Source organism: Anomaloglossus baeobatrachus, chromosome 4, assembly GCF_048569485.1.
Source record: "Anomaloglossus baeobatrachus isolate aAnoBae1 chromosome 4, aAnoBae1.hap1, whole genome shotgun sequence".
Taxonomy (NCBI): Eukaryota; Metazoa; Chordata; class Amphibia; order Anura; family Aromobatidae; genus Anomaloglossus; species Anomaloglossus baeobatrachus.
The window spans coordinates 27370300-27391955 of record NC_134356.1 but is presented as its reverse complement, the minus strand read 5'-3'; the positions used below and the strand labels follow the sequence as shown (position 1 = coordinate 27391955).

Here is a 21656-nt window from a genome sequence, read left to right as displayed (position 1 = left end):
CCTTCACACTTAGCGATGCAGCAGCGATCCGACCAGCGATCTGACCTGGTCAGGATCGCTGCTGCATCGCTACATGGTCGCTGGTGAGCTGTCAAACAGGCAGATCTCACCAGCGACCAGTGAACAGCCCCCAGCCAGCAGCGACGTGCAAGCGACGCTGCGCTTGCACGGAGCCGCCGTCTGGAAGCTGCGGAGACTGGTAACTAAGGTAAACATCGGGTATGGTTACCCGATGTTTACATTAGTTACCAGTGTGAGCAGGGAGCAGGGAGCCGCGCACACTGAGCGCTGGCTCCTTGCTCTCCTAGCTACAGTACACATCGGGTTAATTAACCCGATGTGTAATGCAGCTACATGTGCAGAGAGCAGGGAGCCGCGCACACTGCTTAGCGCTGGCTCCTTGCTCTCCTAGCTGCTGTACACATCGGGTTAATTAACCCGATGTGTACAGCAGCTACATGTGCAGAGAGCCAGAGCCGGCACTGGCAGCGTGAGAGCTGCAGAGGCTGGTAACTAAGGTAAATATCGGGTAACCACCTTGGTTACCCGATGTTTATCTTGGATACAGCTTACCTCAGCTGTCAGACGCCGGCTCCTGCTCCCTGCTCGCTTCATTTGTCGCTCTCTTGCTGTCACACACAGCGATCTGTGTGTCACAGCAGGAGAGCGGCTTTGAAGAAAACGAACCAGGGCTGTGTGTAACGAGCAGCGATCTCGCAGCAGGGGCCAGATCGCTGCTCATTGTCACACACAGCGAGATCGCTAATGAGGTCACTGCTGCGTCACAAAAAGCGTGACTCAGCAGCGATCTCGGCAGCGAGCTCGCTGTGTGTGAAGCACCCCTTATGTGAAGCCGAATAACAAGAGAAGCAGGATACCCTCCCATTCCTCACTCGCCAGGCATCCACCATTCCAAGTTCCCCAATAAGAGTGCCAAACGACGTTATAGAACTCTCCTGAATACCTGGAGGTCTACTACTCCTATCCCAGTACAGATCTATCACATTATTGAAGTCCCCCACCAGTAAAAAAGGGATTACTCCCCCCTTCTCAGAGAACTCCCTTATCTCCCTTAGTTTGGTGCACTTATATGGAGGTGGTATATATATTGCAGCTATACACATGAGTCTGCCAAATATTTTACACTTGATGGCCACACACTGTCCCTCTTTATCCACATACACTTCTATCTCTTCATATTGCACAGAGTTATGGATAAGCAGTGATACACCCCTTCCTTGCATAGTTGGAAAAGGTGGAATGATAGGCCTTCTGCACCCATCTCCTATTTAAAACATGTGTTGTCTCCTTTGTGAGATGCGTTTCTAGTAGACATATTACTGACGGGTTCTGGTCTTGAACATATTTAATTATTGCCGCTCTCCTAGACCTATCTGATAACCCTCTAATATTCCAACTCAACACCTTAATTCTATCCCCCATTATCCCACCCAGTAAAACCATCAAACCTTGTAGTATCTCCCCATGCTGCCTTTACCCTACCCCTTTCCCCCCTCCCCCCCCTGCTCCCCTCCCCTCCTACTCCCCACCACTTCCTGTTTTCGAGTACTCCCGTGAAGCATCGGGTTTTCCAAACCTGGTCCATAATCCCTACTAAATTCCCCCCTACCTCCCTCGCCTTCCCCTCTTAGACACATTTTAAAACTCGTCCCTTTTCCAACAATTCTCCACTCCCCCCCTTTCTATGTATAATCATATTCCACTCAACCAATATAACAGTAAAATGGCGAACAGTAATTAAACTGGAATCTCAAATTGTAAATACCACCACCGCGCCTAATTAGGCAGTCCCCATGTCCTGCGAAGCTCACATCAAACCCTTCGCATTCCCCCTGCATACTACCTCAATCCCAAAGGGAAGGAGAAAAAAAAAGAAAAAACAAGAAGGGTCCCCTGTAAGCTCCTAAGGATGTTGTAGAGCCTCAGCCGGCCTTCTCCAACACACTGCAGATTCAGACAGTCAGCTCATTCCTTCAAACGGATCCGCTTTTCGTTTGCGTCCAACCACTGCATGGCTTCCTCCGGAGTTGTAAAAAAGTGCACTCGCTCCAACGCCATCACTCTTAGCTTTGCCGGGAACATCATTGAGTATTGCACCCCCATCTCTCGCAGGCGCCTCTTTACTCCTGTAAAAGTCATACGTAGCTTTTGAACAGAAATGGAGTAGTCCGGGTATATGGAAATTCTCTGGCCGTCAATCATAAGATCCTCCATGTCTCTTGCCTTTCGCAGTATAGTGTCCCTGTCTCTGTAGTTGAGGAGCTTGGCTAGCATAGTGCGAGGGCCCCTGCCTGCTGGTTGTGGTTGCATCGGGACTCTGTGTGCACGTTCCACAGCATAGAGCTTGGATAAGACATTAGCACCCATTTTCCCCCTGAGCCAGTCTTCTACATATTCAGTGGGGTTTCTTCCTTCCGCTTTCTCAGGGATGCCGACAGTTCGGATGTTATTTCTTCTAGAGCGGTTCTCTAAATCATCATTTTTTGCCATGATTTCAGCTATCTGCTGTGCAAATGTTTTTTCAGACTTTTGTAGTTTTGTAATATGATCCTCTGTTATCCCCACTCTCTCCTCTACAGCCGTTGTTCTCAGATCAGCTTTCTTGAGGTCTTTCTTAATGTCAGCAACCTCTGCCTGTAATCCCTTAACTTGCTTTGTCAGGGTAGTCAGAGCCTCTTTACAAAAAGACACCACTGCAAAAATGTCCTTTAAAGTGGGGTTTTCTGGAGCCTCCTGTGCACTATGTGCTTTCTCCACTTCTCCTGTCTTATCTTGCTGCTTTTCACCATCCCCCATCTCATCAGAGCTGGCATTATCTTCTCCCTCCTCTCCTTCCTCACCTCTGTTATCTATATGCTGATGTGATTTCTCTGAAGTCCAGGCAAATTTCTCCAGCCTTGCCGCGATCTGCATCCTCTCCTGACAGGCTGCATTAACTTTCTCAGCTTCCTGCCTTATCATGGCACCATCTTGAGAGCTGGGGACTTTCCCGCCTCCATTATCTTTTTGCCTGTGACGGACCATGGCACCTCTCTGCATCCACCAGACTCACTCCAGATAAGTCCTCACCACCTTATCTTCCTGACAGCCGGCTGAGGCAGTGATAACAGCGGTATTCAGGGATTTATCAAGGGAGTTTGCAGGAGAGCTCCACAAACACATCTCTTCACATTGCCATCCAGGCCACGCCCCCCCTGGCAGCTCCTTAAGTAGATAGGAGTCCAGGGTGAGCGGCGCTGGGGTTCCCTGGTCTCTGGCAACCTTAAAGGGCTTTCTCTTCCCTATCCTGGGCACTCCAAGCTAGTGTAAGTGGGCTTATTTTACTCCCGGGTGAAGGAGCTCAGTCCCTAAGCGTCCTGCTCCATGAAGCTCCGGCCAGGCGGTTTGAATTTTAATACCCACCTCTTTTCTTTTTATGGAGATAAGCGACTCCCCTTGCGCTGTCTAATTATAATCCTCTGATGGGTGCTGTACCTGGAAACCACCTGCCTTACCTTATATTAAGGCATTGATGGTCTTCTTCAGGCTCAAAATATACATCTGTTCCATCCATGGTTTCATCAAGGCTTCTTCTCATGGATCAACAATCTTGTAAGTGAACAAACACAGATTTATCTTCCTCCTCACACATTCTCCCCGCATTGTCTTTCTTTTTGCAAATTTGTTTTTGTGCCTTCTTTTTTGAAAATGCTATAACATTTTGTTAAAGCGAACAAAAATAAAATCACAGACCACAATTTTATTATGGACAATTGAAAACAGTACTCACTATTTACAGAATGTCTGGGAATTTACACTACATTTCAGGAGTATTGCATTATTATGTAATATTATAGAAGGAAGTAAACAATTGTATGTTCAAGTCCCCTGGTGGGAAAAAAAAATAAATATAAAATGTACTCTTATGAAATGTTTTATTATTAAAGAGTAAATGTCGTTCATTTTTATTTTTTTTTAAATCAATAGTACAAATGAAAATAGGCAACTTTGTAATATATCTCATCAGATAAATTTACTTCTTTCTCTGCCGGAATTGATCAGTCATTATCAAATGTCTCAATTCTGAGATAAAATATGTGTTCATTGAAAACTTTGCCATTACTGAGATAGATTCCAATATTTCGGCCATTAAAGGGGTGGTTCACCCATATTCATCATTGGCCACAACGATATTACGTTGAGAAACAAGATTTCTCTCAAATACCTTGTGTTGTCAATTCTGCCTGTGAGCGGCGCTATTGCAGTCTGCTCTTCTCCAACACCTGACCCCCGGGGCTTGGGTATCCGGTGATGTCACGTCAACTTGCTGCACACCTCACATCACCGCGGTCGGCCCAGTGTCCGTCAGTCACTGGGCTGTGGGCAGCATTTTTCTGCTCATCACAGCCCAGCATGCCTCCTGCTTGCGCACTGAAGGAGGAGGGAGCTGGGCTGTCATGCTGGGCTGTGCTGAGCGGTGAAACGCCGTCCACAGCCCAGTCACTCACAGAAACTGGGGCTGGCCGCGGTGATGTGAGGTGGGCAGGAAGTTGACATGATATCACCGGATCCCCGAGGTCACAGAGCCCCAGGGGTCAGGCGATGGGGAAGTGCAGACTGCAATAGCGCCGCTCACAGGCAGAATTGCCAACACAAGGTATTTGAGAGAAACCTTGTTTCTCAACATAATATCATTGTGGCTAATAATAAATATGGGTGACCCACTTCTTTAAGGCCTTTGTTAACAGGCTTGGATTGGCTCACAGGAGAATCCTCCGGTGGGCTCCTTTGCAATAGTATGTCACTTACCCCCCAAAAACATAATCAGTATTGGCACAATACACTTGTTTCACTATGTACAGACAAAGAAAACATCTTATTAATTTTACAAACTACCCAATATATTATTACGTAGAAGCATAGGTACATTTGTAAATGAAATATTTGCATGTAGTTGATAAGTGGTGGCCCCCAGAGTCAACATTACTGGAGGGCCCCTGCCGCTCCAATCTGAGACTGTCTCCGCCATTCTTACAGATTACTTTGACAATGTCAAGGATGTCCAGTATATGGGTTTGGCTGTGCTGGGTATTTTAAGTATACCAAAAACAGACACAAACCGCAATGCTAAAAACGCGATGGAGACACAGGTACAAAACAACAATAAAAAATTAAATGAAAAAACTACTAATCTAATTTTCATAATGGGTGCAGAAAATACACTACATCAAAAACTCATAAAATACTGATCGTGGGTACAGCCTGACATAGTACCATTGACAACTAGAAGTTATTCTCCAAACAGCAAACCCTTCTTAAAGGAAACCTGTCACCAGATTTGGTGACTATAAGCTGCGGCCACCACCAGTGGGCTCTTATATACAGCATTCTAACATGCTATATATAAGAGCCCAGGCCGCTGTGTAGAACGTAAAAATCACTTTATAATACTCACCTAACTGGCGGTGTGGTGCAGACCGGTCAGATTGGTGTCTCCGTTCTCCGGGTCAGGTGCCTCCTCTTTTGGCCATCTTTGTCCTCCTTCTTCTGAACCCTGGGTGCATGACGCGTCCTACGTCATCCACACTCACCGGCATTCAGGTCCTGCGCAGGCGCACTTTGATCTGCCCTGAGCAGATTTATACAGTATATAAATTTTGCAATGCCATAATCATCACCCTAATAATATAGTGTTTGTTGTTATTATGGCATTGCACAGTGTATAATGTAAAAATAAATCTTAACATACAGTGACGGTATTGCAGACTCCTTCCCCACAGAAAACATAAAAACAAATATTAAAGTTGTAAAGTATATTTTATATATATATATATATATATATATATATATATATATATATCACAAGGTGATGGCTTAAATCTGGACTCACAAAAAGTAATCAATTACATGACTAAGTTGGCAGAAAAAGGTTATGGCTTTCAGAATGTAGTGATTCAAAAACAAAAAAAGGAAGCTGTGTCCTTAAGGGGTTAAGTAAGTGGGTGTAACTACAACTTTAATATAGTACCAGCGTCATACTTCCTTCTTCCGTCAGCCATGGCGTCTACCGATCTGAGAGACGAGTTGCTCTGCTCCATCTGTGTGAGCACTTATACAGATCCTGTAATGCTGAGATGTGGACACAACTTCTGCCGGGTCTGTATTGGTCGTGTGCTGGATACACAGGACGAGTCTGGAGTTTATTCCTGTCCTGAATGCAGAGAAGAGTTTCAGGAGCGGCCGACGCTGATGAGGGACATAGCTCTGCGTAATGTCACTGAACATTTCCTGGTTACTCAGCAAGAACAAGAGATCTCCGGAATCTTCTGTACTTATTGCATTCACTATCCTATTCCTGCTGTTAGATCCTGTCTGCTGTGTGAGGCTTCTCTTTGTAGTCAGCACTTAAAAGTTCACAGCAAATCATCAGAACACGTCTTATCTAATCCCAGCACTTCTCTGGAGAAAAGGAAATGTTCTGTCCATGAGAAGATCCTAGAATATTACTGCACTGAGGACGCTGCTTGTATCTGTGTGTCCTGCAGTTTGGCTGGAGAACATCAGGAACACCAGGTAGAGATGCTGGATGATGCCTCGGAGAAGAAGAAGAAGAAACTAAGAAATGTTCTCCAGAAACTGATCACAAAGAGAAAGGAGACTGAGGAAAGATTACGGAGTCTGGAGGAGTGCAGGAGAAAAGCTCAAGAAAAAGCAGCTGGAGAAGCCAAGAGAGTCACTGCCCTGTGTACAGACATCAGGAGACGGGTGGACAACCTAGAGAAGAAGATCCTGAGTGAGATCTCCAGGCGGGAAAAGCAAGAATCAATGTCATTGTCTGATGTGATCCATAAGCTGGAAATAAAAAGGGACCAGATGTCCAGGAAGATGAGGCACATTGAGGAGCTGTGTAACATGACTGATCCACTGACCGTCTTACAGGAACCAGACACCGGGGACTTGTGTGATCCTGAGGAGGAGGGAGGTGATGAGGACACAGGGGGACATGATAAACAGCTCCATGATGGAGATGACCTGGATGTGGCTGTGATCTCACACACATTACACACATTATGTGAGGTAATAACAGGTATAAGGAGGGGGATCTATGTGGAGGGTCCTGCAGACATATTACTGGATGTAAACACAGCTTCTAATACTCTCCTTATATCAGACGACTTGAAAACCGCAACCTGGAAAGAAGAAAAGCAGAATCGTCCACAAACAACAGGGAGATTCCAGGAGTATCAGGTGATGAGTAGGAGAGGATTTACCTCAGGACGACATTACTGGGATGTGGAGATCAGTAGATCAGGATGTGGGAGGGTGGGGATGTGTTATCCCAGTATAGGCCGGAGAGGACGTCAGTCATACATTGGAAACAATAACAAGTCCTGGAGTTTGTGCAGAACACATAATAATAATTATTTTGTGAGACATGACAGCAAAGAGATCCGCTTACCTGACAAGATCTCCAGTGATAGATTTAGGGTCTGTCTGGATTATGAGGCCGGGCAGTTGTCCTTTTATGAGCTGTGTGACCCCATCAGACACTTACACACCTTCACTGCCGCCTTCTCCGAGCCCCTTCATGTTGCATTGTGTGTATTTTGGAGAAAAATCAAAGAAAGCTATGTAGAAAGCTGGTTAAAGATTAGAAATTGATTAATAACACCTATAAGGCATGAGCCAATTAACCCTCAAGTGGCAAGAAAAAGATCCTTGGTAACTTAGTATGTGAAATTTTTTTACCTGACTATTTTGTACAATATATATTCACTTGTAAAGCACCATGGAATAAATTGCGCTATAATAATAATAATATTTATATATCTCGTGTTGGAAGAAAATCAATTTTTCTTCTAGTTTCATTACGTCAGTGTTCTCTCCCTATAAAGCCCCATTTTGATACAAGTAAAATATATCTTTGTACCGTGTTAGCCAGTAGAGATAAAAAAAAATTGTTTAAAAGAACTGAGAGTCCTCAGTGGTTGATACCTTTTAATGGCTAACTGAAAAGATGGTAATAATTGCAAGCTTTCGAGACTACTCAGGTCTCTTCATCAGGCATGGTATAACACAAAATCTGAAGAGTCACATATTTATATACAACAGGACATAGTCCACCAAATGTTGATGCTTCTTGTGCTGTTTGTCCTGAAGAAGGGAGCAGAGCCTCCTGAAACGCGTAGACCTGAACATGAAATAAAGCGACATTGATCTTATCATCTTTACCAGTGGTCATTGGCGCGGTGTTTAAAGTATCCTCGCTCCATTACTTTCTGTCATTTATTTTGCTCTGAAAGATAGGATAGGTCTTATTTTCAGGGGATGTGTTTTTCTTTCCATGAATAGCAATTCACATTCATTCTTGAACAAAAAAAAAATCAACATTTATTCAAATATAGCTATATTGCATTATGGAACCTCAACATAACTCTTCAAACCCTGTGTGTAACACATGTATATCTATCTATGCACATACTGCACATACATACCAGCCTGTCTCCTCTTCAGCTTTAGACTCACATGACATGGTGTCACAAAGGTCCTTAAGCAGTCTTATCAGGATATAAACACTTGGGTTCCTACGAGAATGGGGACCCTGTGAAATTGCCCAGTTCTCCATTTTCCCCAATTCCAGTCAAGACTCCTGTAATTAAGAGACCTTTGGTCACATTTGAAATCATCAAAGGTCCTTGAACAATCAATCTCAGAATACAAAACTTGGGGTCTCTAAGGGAGTTGAGACCCTGAAAAATTGAACAGTTTGACTCCCCCTAATGCCAACCCTAACTGTAACTAGGGCTTATTTTTGTAGTACGGTTTACTGTATATTTTAAGCATAATTCAAAAATCCTGTAAAAATCCTGCTAGGGCTTATTTTTGGGATAGGTCTTATTTTCAGCAAAACACTGTAGTTGTCATCAAAAAAGCCTCTAATTTTAAAATTAACCTTGGAAAATCTAAATTTTGAAGTTTACTTCCCTCAACATTACATTACCTTAATACATTCACCCCTTCCTATTACCCTCAAGCTTAATTAGAGTGTTAGGAGCTCACATTTAAGCCAACCCTGATCTTCTCTTCTCTTTGTACAACACCTCATTCTCATTATGTTAGCGTAGAAATCTCCAGAATACAGCTTCAGAGGAAAAAGTATCTTCTGAAGTCCTACATCAAGCCTACATCGTTTTTATCTCCTTACTATGGCAAGATGGACAACTAAGACTAGCCTTCTCAACTATGCCCCCCAAAAAGCAAGGAGGATTTGCTCAAATTGTTATTTCTATTATGAGGCAAATTATTTCTTTAGGTTGTCAGGTTGTTAGGTTTTAGCATCCCCAAACATGTTAAACTAGAAAAAAGTAAACACAAAGTCCACTGCATTCAGTTTCTTTGGTCCAGGCATCACACACCTCCTACTAAAGAATAGGTCCTCAGAAACATCTTGGAGGGAATGTATCATCGAAATATTACCTACTGTTTAAATCAAGTTTTTGTGTTACATGTATTATTTTTAATTTTGCAATTTTTTTATTTTTTTTTCATATCACAATCTATATTAAAAAACAAAGCAAAATAAAATCCGTCTGGGTTCACATCTCCTGTAGTCATCTGTTATTACGGATCTGTTAGAGATCAGTCTGCAAAAAAGTTATGCAAACATAACTTTTTTGTCCATTGTTAATTAACCTATGTCGGCCGGATCCACTTTTAACATGTGGAGTCTATGGACAATGGATTGCTATTTATCATCCATTTGTAACGGATCTAAAAACAACAGATCTGTTAAAAATGCAAGTACAAAAGATGAAAAAGTAGATGAAAAAAAGATGCTGTGGGAGGAAAGGGTTTATTTTATAAGAATTATAATTTTGATTATATTCTTACAATACTGTATGTACAATGCTGTTAATTATTGATGCTATTACTAGTAATGATGGGAGAGCATTTCTCGGCACTGCTCGATACTTGATCAACCATCGGGGTGCTCAGGTACTCAAGGTGCTCGGCCGAGTATCGCGGGTGCTCGGATATGTGGTCCTTGAAACAACGACTACAAAGGACAGACTTGCTTCATTGCATAATGTGTGCCTGCACCCCAGTGAGAGCCATCCATTTTTGGATGTAGTGTTTCAAAATAAAAAAACACCCGTTCTCCCCACCCGTAAATGTTCTGTTTATGGCTGGCTGTTTGTAGGCAGAGAGCCAAACTGCCCAATCATTGACTTCCATTATACTTGTAACTCCAGTTGAGCTAGTCCGAGTGTCTGACCTGCTCGACTCAAGTAATGCATACCCAAGTATTGTAGAGTTCACTCATCATTAGGAGTACCGAGCACCAAGCATTGTCCTGCTCGTCCATCATTAATTACTATTAGTTAGCGATGAACGAGCGTTACCATGCTCGGTTGCTCGGTACTCGTACAGTAACTACTGATGAGTGGGCACTACCATGCTCGGGTACTTGTAACTAGTGATGAGCGAGTACTAACATGCTTGGTACTCGTGACTAGTGATGAGCGGGCACTACCATACTCGGGTGCTCGGTACTTGTAACTAGTGATAAGTGAGCGCTACCATGCTCGGGTGCTTGGTACTCGTAACTAGTGATAAGCGAGCACTACCATGCTCGGGTGCTCGGTACTCATAACTAGTGATGAGCGAGTACTACCATGCTCGGGTGCTCGGTACTGGTAACTAGTGATGAGCGAGCACTGCCATGCTCGGATGCTCAGTACTCGTAACGAGCAGCTGGATACTCGGATGGCTGCGACTGAAGCAGCCCAGTATAATAGAAGTCAATGGGGAACTCAAGCATTTTTCTGGAAGAGTTCTTGGAAAAATGCTCAAGTTCCATATTGACTTCCATTATACTAGGGTACTCAAGTCGCACCCATCTGAGCGTCCAACTGCTCGTTATGAGTACCGGGCACCCGAGCATGGTAACGCTCGCTCATCGCTACAATTAATTACTTCAAGGGAACCTGTCACCAGTTTGTTGCCCTATAAGCTGTGGCCACCACCAGTGGGCTCTTGTATACAGCATTCTAACATGCTATTTATTAGAGCCCAGGCTGCTGTGTAGAATATAAAAAACACTTTATAATACTCAGCCAAATCGGTCGCTGCAGTGGATGTGGCTAAAATGGGCGTCTTCGTCCTCCGATGCCAGCGCCTACTCTTTGGCCATCTTCGTCCTCCTTCTGAAGCCTGTGTGCATGACACGTCTACGTCATATACACTCGCCGGTCCCGCGCAATGCGCACTACAATACTTTGATCTGCCCTGCTCAGGACCTGAGTGCCGGCGAGTGTGTATGACGTCAGACACGTCATGCATTGCGACTTCAGAAGATGGAGGACAAAGATGGCCGAAAGAGGAAGCGCCGGCACCAGAGGACGAAGACGCCTATTTGAGCCACATCCACTACAGTGACCGTTTAGGTATTATAAAGTGTTTTTTATGTTCTACACAGCGGCCTGGGCTCTTATACACAGCATGTTAGAATGCTGTATATAAGAGCTCAGTGGTGGTGGCCGCAGCTTATAGGGAAAAAAACTGGTGACTGGTTCCCTTTAATAGTAATATGTGTAAAGGGTATGCACTATTCCTCTTTCCTACACTTACTAAAATATTGCTTTGTAAAAAAAAATCTGGCTGAAAACTGTACCTATTTCTCAGCTGACACAGCTTTCCTGGTGTCTGGATTAGATCGGGGCCCAGGATCCTGGAGTGACTGTGACTCCTGCACCACGGATAGTTCTACCACTCTCTGTAATATATGCTTTTTCGGTAGCCAATGTATCAGTCTATATGTATGTGGCGCCCTGGACTAGCCAGCTCGTCACAGGTAACACACGCACACCCCCACCCCCACTAGACAGTAACATTAGCCAAACACAAAACCCTTGTTGCCTCCCTCCAGGGTCTGATGTCCACACCAGGTGGGGCGGAGCCAAGCAGTTGGCCCCGCCCACCGAGGAGTTCACAGGCCTGGAGGCGGGAAAAGCAGTCACTTCAGTTAGGAGTTGGAGGTTGAAGTGAGAGGAGTAAAGTGGAGAGTGTCTGGGTTTGTGGCCCAGGCACTGACAGCAAGGTTGGCAGACGGTGGTGGCCGTCCGCAGGAGTGGTGAATCGACGTGGAACCGTAGGACCGGGGACGGGCGACGGCCCGCCGGTACCGACCAGGGAGCGAAGTGAAGCCAGCACACACAGGCAGGGCCATCGGACCCCGGCTAGGCTTGGAGCCGCCGTCAACAGCCAAATCCGAGTGTGACCGGAACCCCAGGGGTTTCCTAACAGCCAAAGACCCGTTAGAAGGCAACCGCCCACACCGTGAGGGTATACAGCTACCGCCTAAGGCTAGAGACCCAAGGGCCAGCGCCTGCGGGCAAACGGGCTCCTCCGGCACCCATACACCGGGGAGCGGACTACCGTTGGGAATCCATCGTAGTTAAACAAGTACACAAAGGTGCAGGGAAAGACAGCCGCCATCACCTGTCCGGGGAGAGACACTGCATCTCTTACTGAGTGAGTACACCAGTGCCATCCGGCACCGCGCCGCGCTGTCCCTGCAACCCTGCACCTCACCAACCCTACCTCCCCGTCTCACCACCGGGCCCCGGGACCACAGACCCCTACCCACGGAGGGGAAAAACAACATCCCAGCTGCTCCCTACCATCGCTCCCGGGATCCCCGTCACCAGCAGCGGTGGTGCCCATCTTCACCACAACCTGTGGGTGGCGTCAAGGACTAAATCCCCCAAACCAACCACCCCTTTTCACTCACGGGCGAGGAGCGCCGCTCGAGTCCCCGGATCCGGCCCACCGCTTGAGCCACCGAGCAGCAGCCGCAGCAGCGCCGGAACCGAGCGTTAGCGAGCACATCCGACGGCGTCCTCCCCGCCTACGACATGTAATACACAGATATTTCTTTGTATATTGGAGCTGTTGTGTTGTATTATGTGTGTGTGAGGGCACAGTCTGCAATATTTGCAAATTAAAAAGTTTATCTCTGAATCTATTTCTTTCTTCTCTATAGTAGCCCGGCCATATCTCCAGATCCTCACTGCGACATTCCTCATATTGTTCTGGCTCCGTCTCCTTCATACGTTTTTGTGCTCAGTGTGAAGTGGGCGGTCCTTCACTGGTGGCCATGTGACCTGTATAAACTACATTTCCCACAAGCTCCGGCTTCATCTCCAGACTCACTGCTTTCATCCGTGTAAAGCTATATTAGCTGCTCCTCCATTGCTTTGTGATAGGAGTAGTGATAGGAGGTTCTGTGTATAGGCCAACCGCCCTCCATACTACAATTCTGTGTGTTTTAGATATTTTTCCCTTATGTGTCCTCTCCTATCTCTTTGTTTCCCATAGCAACCAATCACAGCGCAGGTTTCATTTTACCAGAGCGGTTTAAAACATTAGAGCTCAGCTCTGATTGGTCGCTATGGGCAACAGAGACAGTTTCTCTTTCAGACAGTGTGGATGAAGGCCTAGTTGTATTTATATTGTATGTATAGGCAGGAGGCGGCCATTATAACAAATATTAACATAAATATTCATGCTTTATATGAGGAAGAAACAGTGGTTTAGTTGCTGGTATGTCTGTGCTCATTCTTCTTTGCAGCAGGTTTCATTTTACCAGAGCTGTTTAAAATTCTAAAGATGATCTCTGATTGGTTGCTATGGGCAACAGAGACAGTTTCTCTTTCAGACAGTGTCGATGAAAGCCCAGTTGTGTTTATGTTGTATGTATAGGCAGGAGGCGGCCATTATAACAAATATCAACATAAATGTTCATGCTTTATATGAGGAAAAAACGTTGCTGGTATGTCTGTGCTCGTTCGGCTTTGCGGCGCTTTATAAGAGGATAGCGGTTATGTGTGTGACAGGAGCGGGCGCACAGTGTCCATGTTAATTCTCTGCAGTCAAACGTGCGCACTATCACTGCAAAGTGAGAAGAGGATGACCACTATAGAACAGCAGGTGTCTACTGAGCATGTGCGACCTGTCGTGAAGGAACTACAGGACGTATCCATGGCAACCAGGTAGGCAAAAGCCTCCGACATGCGTCACTGGGCGGCACTTTTGGAAATTGATTGTATTTCACTACTTTATTTCAGTATTTTAACCCCTTCACGACTTTTAAAACCACTTTTATTAATTAATACCCTGTATGGGGTATATACAGTATATAGTAAAAAAAAAGGGAGCGGGTCCATCTTACAATTCGGTGGTGTCTTACCGGGGAGGGGTGTCAGCGGTGGTGGAGCGGAGTCACAGGAGGCAGGGGCAGTGGTGGTGGAGCAGGGCGATGCTGTGGGCGGTGCGGAGGGGATAACAGATGATCGCTGCGGGCGCTGTGAGTGAGGCAGGAAACATCCAGAAACTTTCGGTGGTGCGGGCTTCAAAGAAATGGCTCCCGGCGTCAGCGCATGAGCAGATTGCGATATCGGCTCAATGACAAGCCAGGATCTCATCTGCGCATACGCTTCCTTCGGACGCTATTTTCCTTAAAAAACAAGCAAAAACACACAACAAATTTCAGCCAATTACACTGAGCAATGGGGTTTAAAGTAAAAAGATGTCCAGGTATCACAATATAATCCCACCACCCCCTGCTCAGAAATAACTATGGATGTATTTGACTCAAGTTTAGCAAAACGTAGGGGTACTTTGCACGTTGCGACATCGCTACTGCGATATCGTTGGGGTCAAATTGACCCCAAAAGTGACGCACATCCGGCGCCAGTAACGATGCCGCAACGTGTAAAGCCTAGGAGAGAAAATGAACGAGCGTGAAACAGTCCAAAATCGGTGATCTGTGTCACGTCGTTCATTTTCATAATGTCGGTGCGTCCGCAGGTACGATGTTGTTTGTCGCTCCTGCGGCTCCACACATCGCTGTGTATAAAGCCGCAGGAGCGACAAACATCTCCTTACCTGTGCCCGGCGTCCACCGGCTATGCGGAAGGAAGGAAGGAGGTGGGCGGGATGTTTACGTCCCGCTCATCTCCGCCCCTCCGCTTCTATTGACCGCCTGCCGTGTGACATCGCTATGACGCCGAATAACCCGCCCCCTTAGTAAGGAGGCGGATCTCCGGCCAGAGCGACGTCGCAGGGCAGGTAAGTGCATGTGAAGCTGCCGTAGCGATAATGTTCGCTACGGCAGCTATCACAAGATATCGCATGTGCGATGGGGGCGGGTACTATAGCGCTCAGCATCGCTAGCATCGGCTAGCAATGTCGCAGTGTGCAAAGTACCCCCAAGACCAATTCACAGAAGTTAGAACAAAAAAAAAAGATAGAACATATAATCTTTATTGTGAAAAACATAAAATATAGGGTGTAATGCAAAGGAAAGTACACTAGATGGCAGCACACTGCAGGAGGAGACCAGTTTTGGTATACTATAACAACACCAACAAGACTGCCCACACTTTAAAGTAAAAGCCCCTTCCCCCCCCACCCCCACCAACGCAAAGAAAAGACCAACTTTAGCAATTTAAATAACTTTATTTGGAGAGTATATAAAAAACTTACAACCATTGTCATCTTTTTCTTTTTACACAACCATTTGGAAGGGTAAGGTCGCAGCTCACAAAATTGACCACCGTGAGAGCTGGGGTTGTGCCGCCGGACTCCCGACACGTTACCCATAGCCGATCTTCCGCCATCCGCTGCAACTTTAAACAACACCATTAATCTCAACATCAAACAGCAACATAGATGGGAGGGAGGGTGGGCAGCTCTCAATCGCAGATCAAAGACTCAGAAACTGTGCCATTGTGTGGAGCAGGGTTGTGCTAGAGTTCACAGGTTCAGAAAGATCGGGAACAACCGATGCTGCACTGTCACCATGAAACTGTGCTTAAGATATGTGCATCACATATGATGTAATGCTTAAAGAACTGTGGAAACTGTTCAGTAAAAGACGTGTTTAATAAGGACTGGTGGTCTCGGTGTCAGTCTAAACTGCTGTCTGGTCCTGGCCTGCCAAAGACAATGGTGACATGCGGTCTGCTAAGAGGCATGACCTGCACCACACAAGTCCACGCACCCAACCAGGGCCACAGTTTTCATGTAGTGTGCGGGGACGTCTGGAGTCAATCCCTCGTCCGCCCCTACCACCTCATGACACCCTACACGTTCTCCAGAGGTGTTGTGCTTTCACCTAAGCAGTTGGTGTCAACTATAAAATAGAGCAGATGCTCTGCTGCAAAGGCTGGGAATGGAGATAGCGAAGCAACCGGAATTTAAACCCCTTAGAAAACATACCGTGTTTTTCCCCGAAAATAAGACCTCCCCCGAAAATAAGACCTCCCAGGAGTTTTCAGGGAAGCTGTAATATAAGACATCCCCTGAAAATAAGACCTAGCCGCGGTCAATAATGAAGTGTCATGCAGCGGTGAAAGAGTTAAAGACACTGCAGGACACTTCATTATAGGCAGCGGGCATCCCCAGAAGAGAGAAGATAGAAGAAAGAAGACCTCCGATCATACTCACCAGAAGCCGACCGGAAGCAGGTGTGCGCATCAAGGTCCTGCAGCGGAACACACACACACACACCTCAGAACACACACACCTCACACACACATCAGATCGCATCCACACACTGTTAAAAATATACTCTAAATATATTTTTCTTCAAATACGCAACAAGACGCATGAAAAATGGACTATAAAATGTGTAAAAAAATAAATGTAGTTTATATCTGATAAAAATGATTGCTAACTTATAAAGTTGCAAGTCAGTTACAGAAAAGGAAAAAAATATATTTCATTAGCTTACGTAAAAGAGTTCAATTAGTCTTTCTTGAGTTCTTGAATGGCTCATACCGGAGGCCTGAAAGCATGTTACTTCATGGAGGCTGCATGGATCCCAGGTCAGTTGGCGTCGTGCAGGAGTGAGCCCCCCTCCCTCGTGTCATGATATATATATATATATCAGCTGTCCAGACCATATAGGGTATTTCAGCTGAAAAAGGTTACACATTACGTAATCACTAGAAGCTTCCAGATGGAAGGATATATATATATATGTACCATGCTATGTCAGCATGTATCCATATTTAATACAGATACCTTATTATTTATTCCTTATAAAAACTTTATCAGTAAGCTATGCCCTTCCAATATAGACAAACTGTGAAAACATATAATATGTCCTACTATAAAATGTTTGATAACTAGATGTATTAATTTTAATGTTTTTACAATTCCCCCTTGAGGCGGGTGAATTATTATTATTATTAATGAAACCCCGAAAATTAATTAATACATCATTAAAATAACAGATCTTCTTTCCTTATTTGGCAATAATAGATTAATATCAATAATAATGATGAATAATACTCAATCTGCATTATTCATGTTGTATGTTCAACAATATAATAATGTGGATTTATGTTATGGTAGGCCGTGACTGATAATCATATAAAATATATAATTATACTTTCCTAAACTTAAAAGATGCAAAACAAATCCGATCACCATATGATGTCCTCTGAGATGATTTCTTCTTATCTCCGATGTAATCCGGCATAAACACAGTCTCTTAAAAATAAATCCTTTGATAAAAAAATGAATGGTTACCAATTTCATACAGTCCCATATTGTTTATCATTGTTAGGTCCATAAACTTTATTCTTTATTGCAAAGTCCATAGCCAATGTTGATAAACCACAGTTCATGAGTGTAGAAGAATAGCATAAGTCTTTAATGTCTGTGCAGTGTAATTTACATTAGTCACCTTTATCCTTCGCGCTGCCTGTTGTCAAATCCTGGAACAGATGTTAAGACGTTCTTGGTCAGCACGACAGGGTTTACCTTTAACACTTTATTTCTCCTTAGTAACTGTAGTGAGGTCTTAATGCACAGACCATGTGTCAGGGTTGTACCATTATCCATGCTGGCACCATAAGATCACTGTCTTTCTGGAGTCTCGCAGTGGTAAGTGTATTGCATGTAACACAGTCTTATTTGAGACGTTACCTTTTGGACTTTTGGATATCAGCTTTTGCAACTTTTGTGGAATCCCTCTTGACTTTAAAAAATTACTAAAAGTCTTTTATCTTTCTGTAATCTTGATTGAAGACTGATTCATTCCCTAAACTAGATACCAAATGTGGCAATGATACTATCACTAATAAATGTAACAGCGTATCATAACTCTAATACTATAATACCATGTCATTATTATTATCGAAAAAGTATTAATATAATTGATACTTAGAATGATGTACTAATACTGCATAATGGTATAGACAATAGTATTTCATGTAATAACCTTTTTTGTCATTGGTGTAATTACCTTTCCAAACCCATAGGTGGCAATGTGTTAAATGTAACCAAAATGTAATATAAAATAATATATTATGTACCTATAACATGTACCATATTATAAATATGAAAAGCAACAATGTGGCTTACTTAGTTAGATCATTTGTAAAATTATAAACCAAAGCAAATAACCTTTTAGAGAAGACTGGATGATTCCATCAAAACACAATATTATTCATTATAAATGATTATTATTGATTAAAAATATAATATATATTATTTGTAAATATAGGAAGGTAAACCTAGATATACCTCGGTCTTCCATCTTTATTACTCTAATTTAATTTATTTGATTTGTCTATTATTTATTAAATAACCTACTATATAAGAAAATGTGCAACTATAACCAATATTTCATCCTTATTGTGTTAACTTACTAATAAAGAATAATGTATTACTAGGAAGTAAATAATTGAATATATTGATGTATGAAGTGTTCTTTTTCTTCCAAAAATTGGAACTTTCCCTTTTAATATGATTCATATTTAATAAAGTAATATTCTTATTTTAGATATTACTTAACTAAATATTGAAGTTTTCTCAATTGAGATATTTAAAATTTGAAGGAAAAAATAAAAATTGTAGAATTTAAAATTTTTATTAAAAATTTGAATATTAAATAAAAATAATCAAAAATAAAAATAAGAATAAAAGGAAAAATGAAAATTGGAATTAAAATAAAAATTGGAATAAAAATAAGACCTTCTATGTATATGACACTTAGGTCCTTAATAACACATAACCTTACCAATATCTTGTATGATTCCATACTTCAAATATACAGTTAGGTCCAGAAATATTTGGACAGTGACACAATTTTCGCGAGTTGGGCTCTGCATGCCACCACATTGGATTTGAAATGAAACCTCTACAACAGAATTCAAGTGCAGATTGTAACGTTTAATTTGAAGGTTTGAACAAAAATATCTGATAGAAATTGTAGGAATTGTACACATTTCTTTACAAACACTCCACATTTTAGGAGGTCAAAAGTAATTGGACAAATAAACCAAACCCAAACAAAATATTTTTATTTTCAATATTTTGTTGCGAATCCTTTGGAGGCAATCACTGCCTTAAGTCTGGAACCCATGGACATCACCAAACGCTGGGTTTCCTCCTTCTTAATGCTTTGCCAGGCCTTTACAGCCGCAGCCTTCAGGTCTTGCTTGTTTGTGGGTCTTTCCGTCTTAAGTCTGGATTTGAGCAAGTGAAATGCATGCTCAATTGGGTTAAGATCTGGTGATTGACTTGGCCATTGCAGAATGTTCCACTTTTTTGCACTCATGAACTCCTGGGTAGCTTTGGCTGTATGCTTGGGGTCATTGTCCATCTGTACTATGAAGCGCCGTCCGATCAACTTTGCGGCATTTGGCTGAATCTGGGTTGAAAGTATATCCCGGTACACTTCAGAATTCATCCGGCTACTCTTGTCTGCTGTTATGTCATCAATAAACACAAGTGACCCAGTGCCATTGAAAGCCATGCATGCCCATGCCATCACGTTGCCTCCACCATGTTTTACAGAGGATGTGGTGTGCCTTGGATCATGTGCCGTTCCCTTTCTTCTCCAAACTTTTTTCTTCCCATCATTCTGGTACAGGTTGATCTTTGTCTCATCTGTCCATAGAATACTTTTCCAGAACTGAGCTGGCTTCATGAGGTGTTTTTCAGCAAATTTAACTCTGGCCTGTCTATTTTTGGAATTGATGAATGGTTTGCATCTAGATGTGAACCCTTTGTATTTACTTTCATGGAGTCTTCTCTTTACTGTTGACTTAGAGACAGATACACCTACTTCACTGAGAGTGTTCTGGACTTCAGTTGATGTTGTGAACGGGTTCTTCTTCACCAAAGAAAGTATGCGGCGATCATCCACCACTGTTGTCATCCGTGGACGCCCAGGCCTTTTTGAGTTCCCAAGCTCACCAGTCAATTCCTTTTTTCTCAGAATGTACCCGACTGTTGATTTTGCTACTCCAAGCATGTCTGCTATCTCTCTGATGGATTTTTTCTTTTTTTTCAGCCTCAGGATGTTCTGCTTCACCTCAATTGAGAGTTCCTTAGACCGCATGTTGTCTGGTCACAGCAACAGCTTCCAAATGCAAAACCACACACCTGTAATCAACCCCAGACCTTTTAACTACTTCATTGATTACAGGTTAACGAGGGAGACGCCTTCAGAGTTAATTGCAGCCCTTAGAGTCCCTTGTCCAATTACTTTTGGTCCCTTGAAAAAGAGGAGGCTATGCATTACAGAGCTATGATTCCTAAACCCTTTCTCCGATTTGGATGTGAAAACTCTCATATTGCAGCTGGGAGTGTGCACTTTCAGCCCATATTATATATATAATTGTATTTCTGAACATGTTTTTGTAAACAGCTAAAATAACAAAACTTGTGTCACTGTCCAAATATTTCTGGACCTAACTGTATACCGTATTTTTCGCTTTATAAGACGCACCTGATTATAAGACGCACCCCCAAATTTGGTGAAGGAATAGAGAATTTTTTAATAATTGGGGTCCGTCTTCTAATGCCAGTGTCCGTCTAACAAATCATATAGGGTATATGTCCCTCATAGGCCCCCCATCCTAAAATTAGCCCTCTGAATCTGGATATGGCCCAGTGATGCCACATGTCCCCTATGCCTGGCACACATCCTCTATGGCTGGCACACAGCCCACTGTGGCTGGCACATGGCCCACTGTGCCTGGCACACGGCCCCATGTAGCGGCACACGGCCCCATGTGGCGGCACATGGCCCACTATTGCTGGCACATGGCCTCATGTGGCTGCACACGGCCCACTATTGCTGGCACATGGCCCCATGTGGCGGCACACGGCCCCATGTGGCTGCACATGGCCCACTATTGCTGGCACATGGCCTCATGTGGCTGCACACGGACCACTATTGCTGGCACATGGCCCCATGTGGCGGCACACGGCCCCATGTGGCTGCACATGGCCCACTATTGCTGGCACATGGCCCCATGTGGCTGCACATGGCCCACTATTGCTGGCACATGGCCTCATGTGGCTGCACACGGCCCACTATTGCTGGCACACAGCTCCCTGTGTTAGATATCACCCCATGCTGCTGCTTTTAGTAAAATAAACGATTTCCTTACCTTCTCCAGCATTGTCCTGTCTCGTGTCCCCCTCCTCGGGGTTGAGCTCCGACCTCCTGCATTTCCTGGTTCTCGGCCGGTCATGTGATCGGCACGGCAGAGTGAAATCTCTTGTGCCTTATCACAGCAGCAGGAGGGAGGCCGGGCAGACACGCTGGAGGAGGTGAGTAAAAAGTT

The 21656-nt window shown here is 43.9% G+C and overlaps 1 protein-coding gene across 1 annotated transcript; it reads left to right on the top strand.

Moving 5' to 3' along the window:
* The first annotated feature begins 6054 nt into the window (after positions 1–6054).
* Positions 6055–9589, top strand: LOC142301107 (E3 ubiquitin/ISG15 ligase TRIM25-like). The gene has a single exon (XM_075342129.1). The coding sequence runs from the start codon at positions 6058–6060 to the stop codon at positions 7660–7662; it is 1605 nt and encodes a 534-aa protein (XP_075198244.1). The 5' UTR covers positions 6055–6057; the 3' UTR covers positions 7663–9589.
* Positions 9590–21656: the final 12067 nt, after the last annotated feature.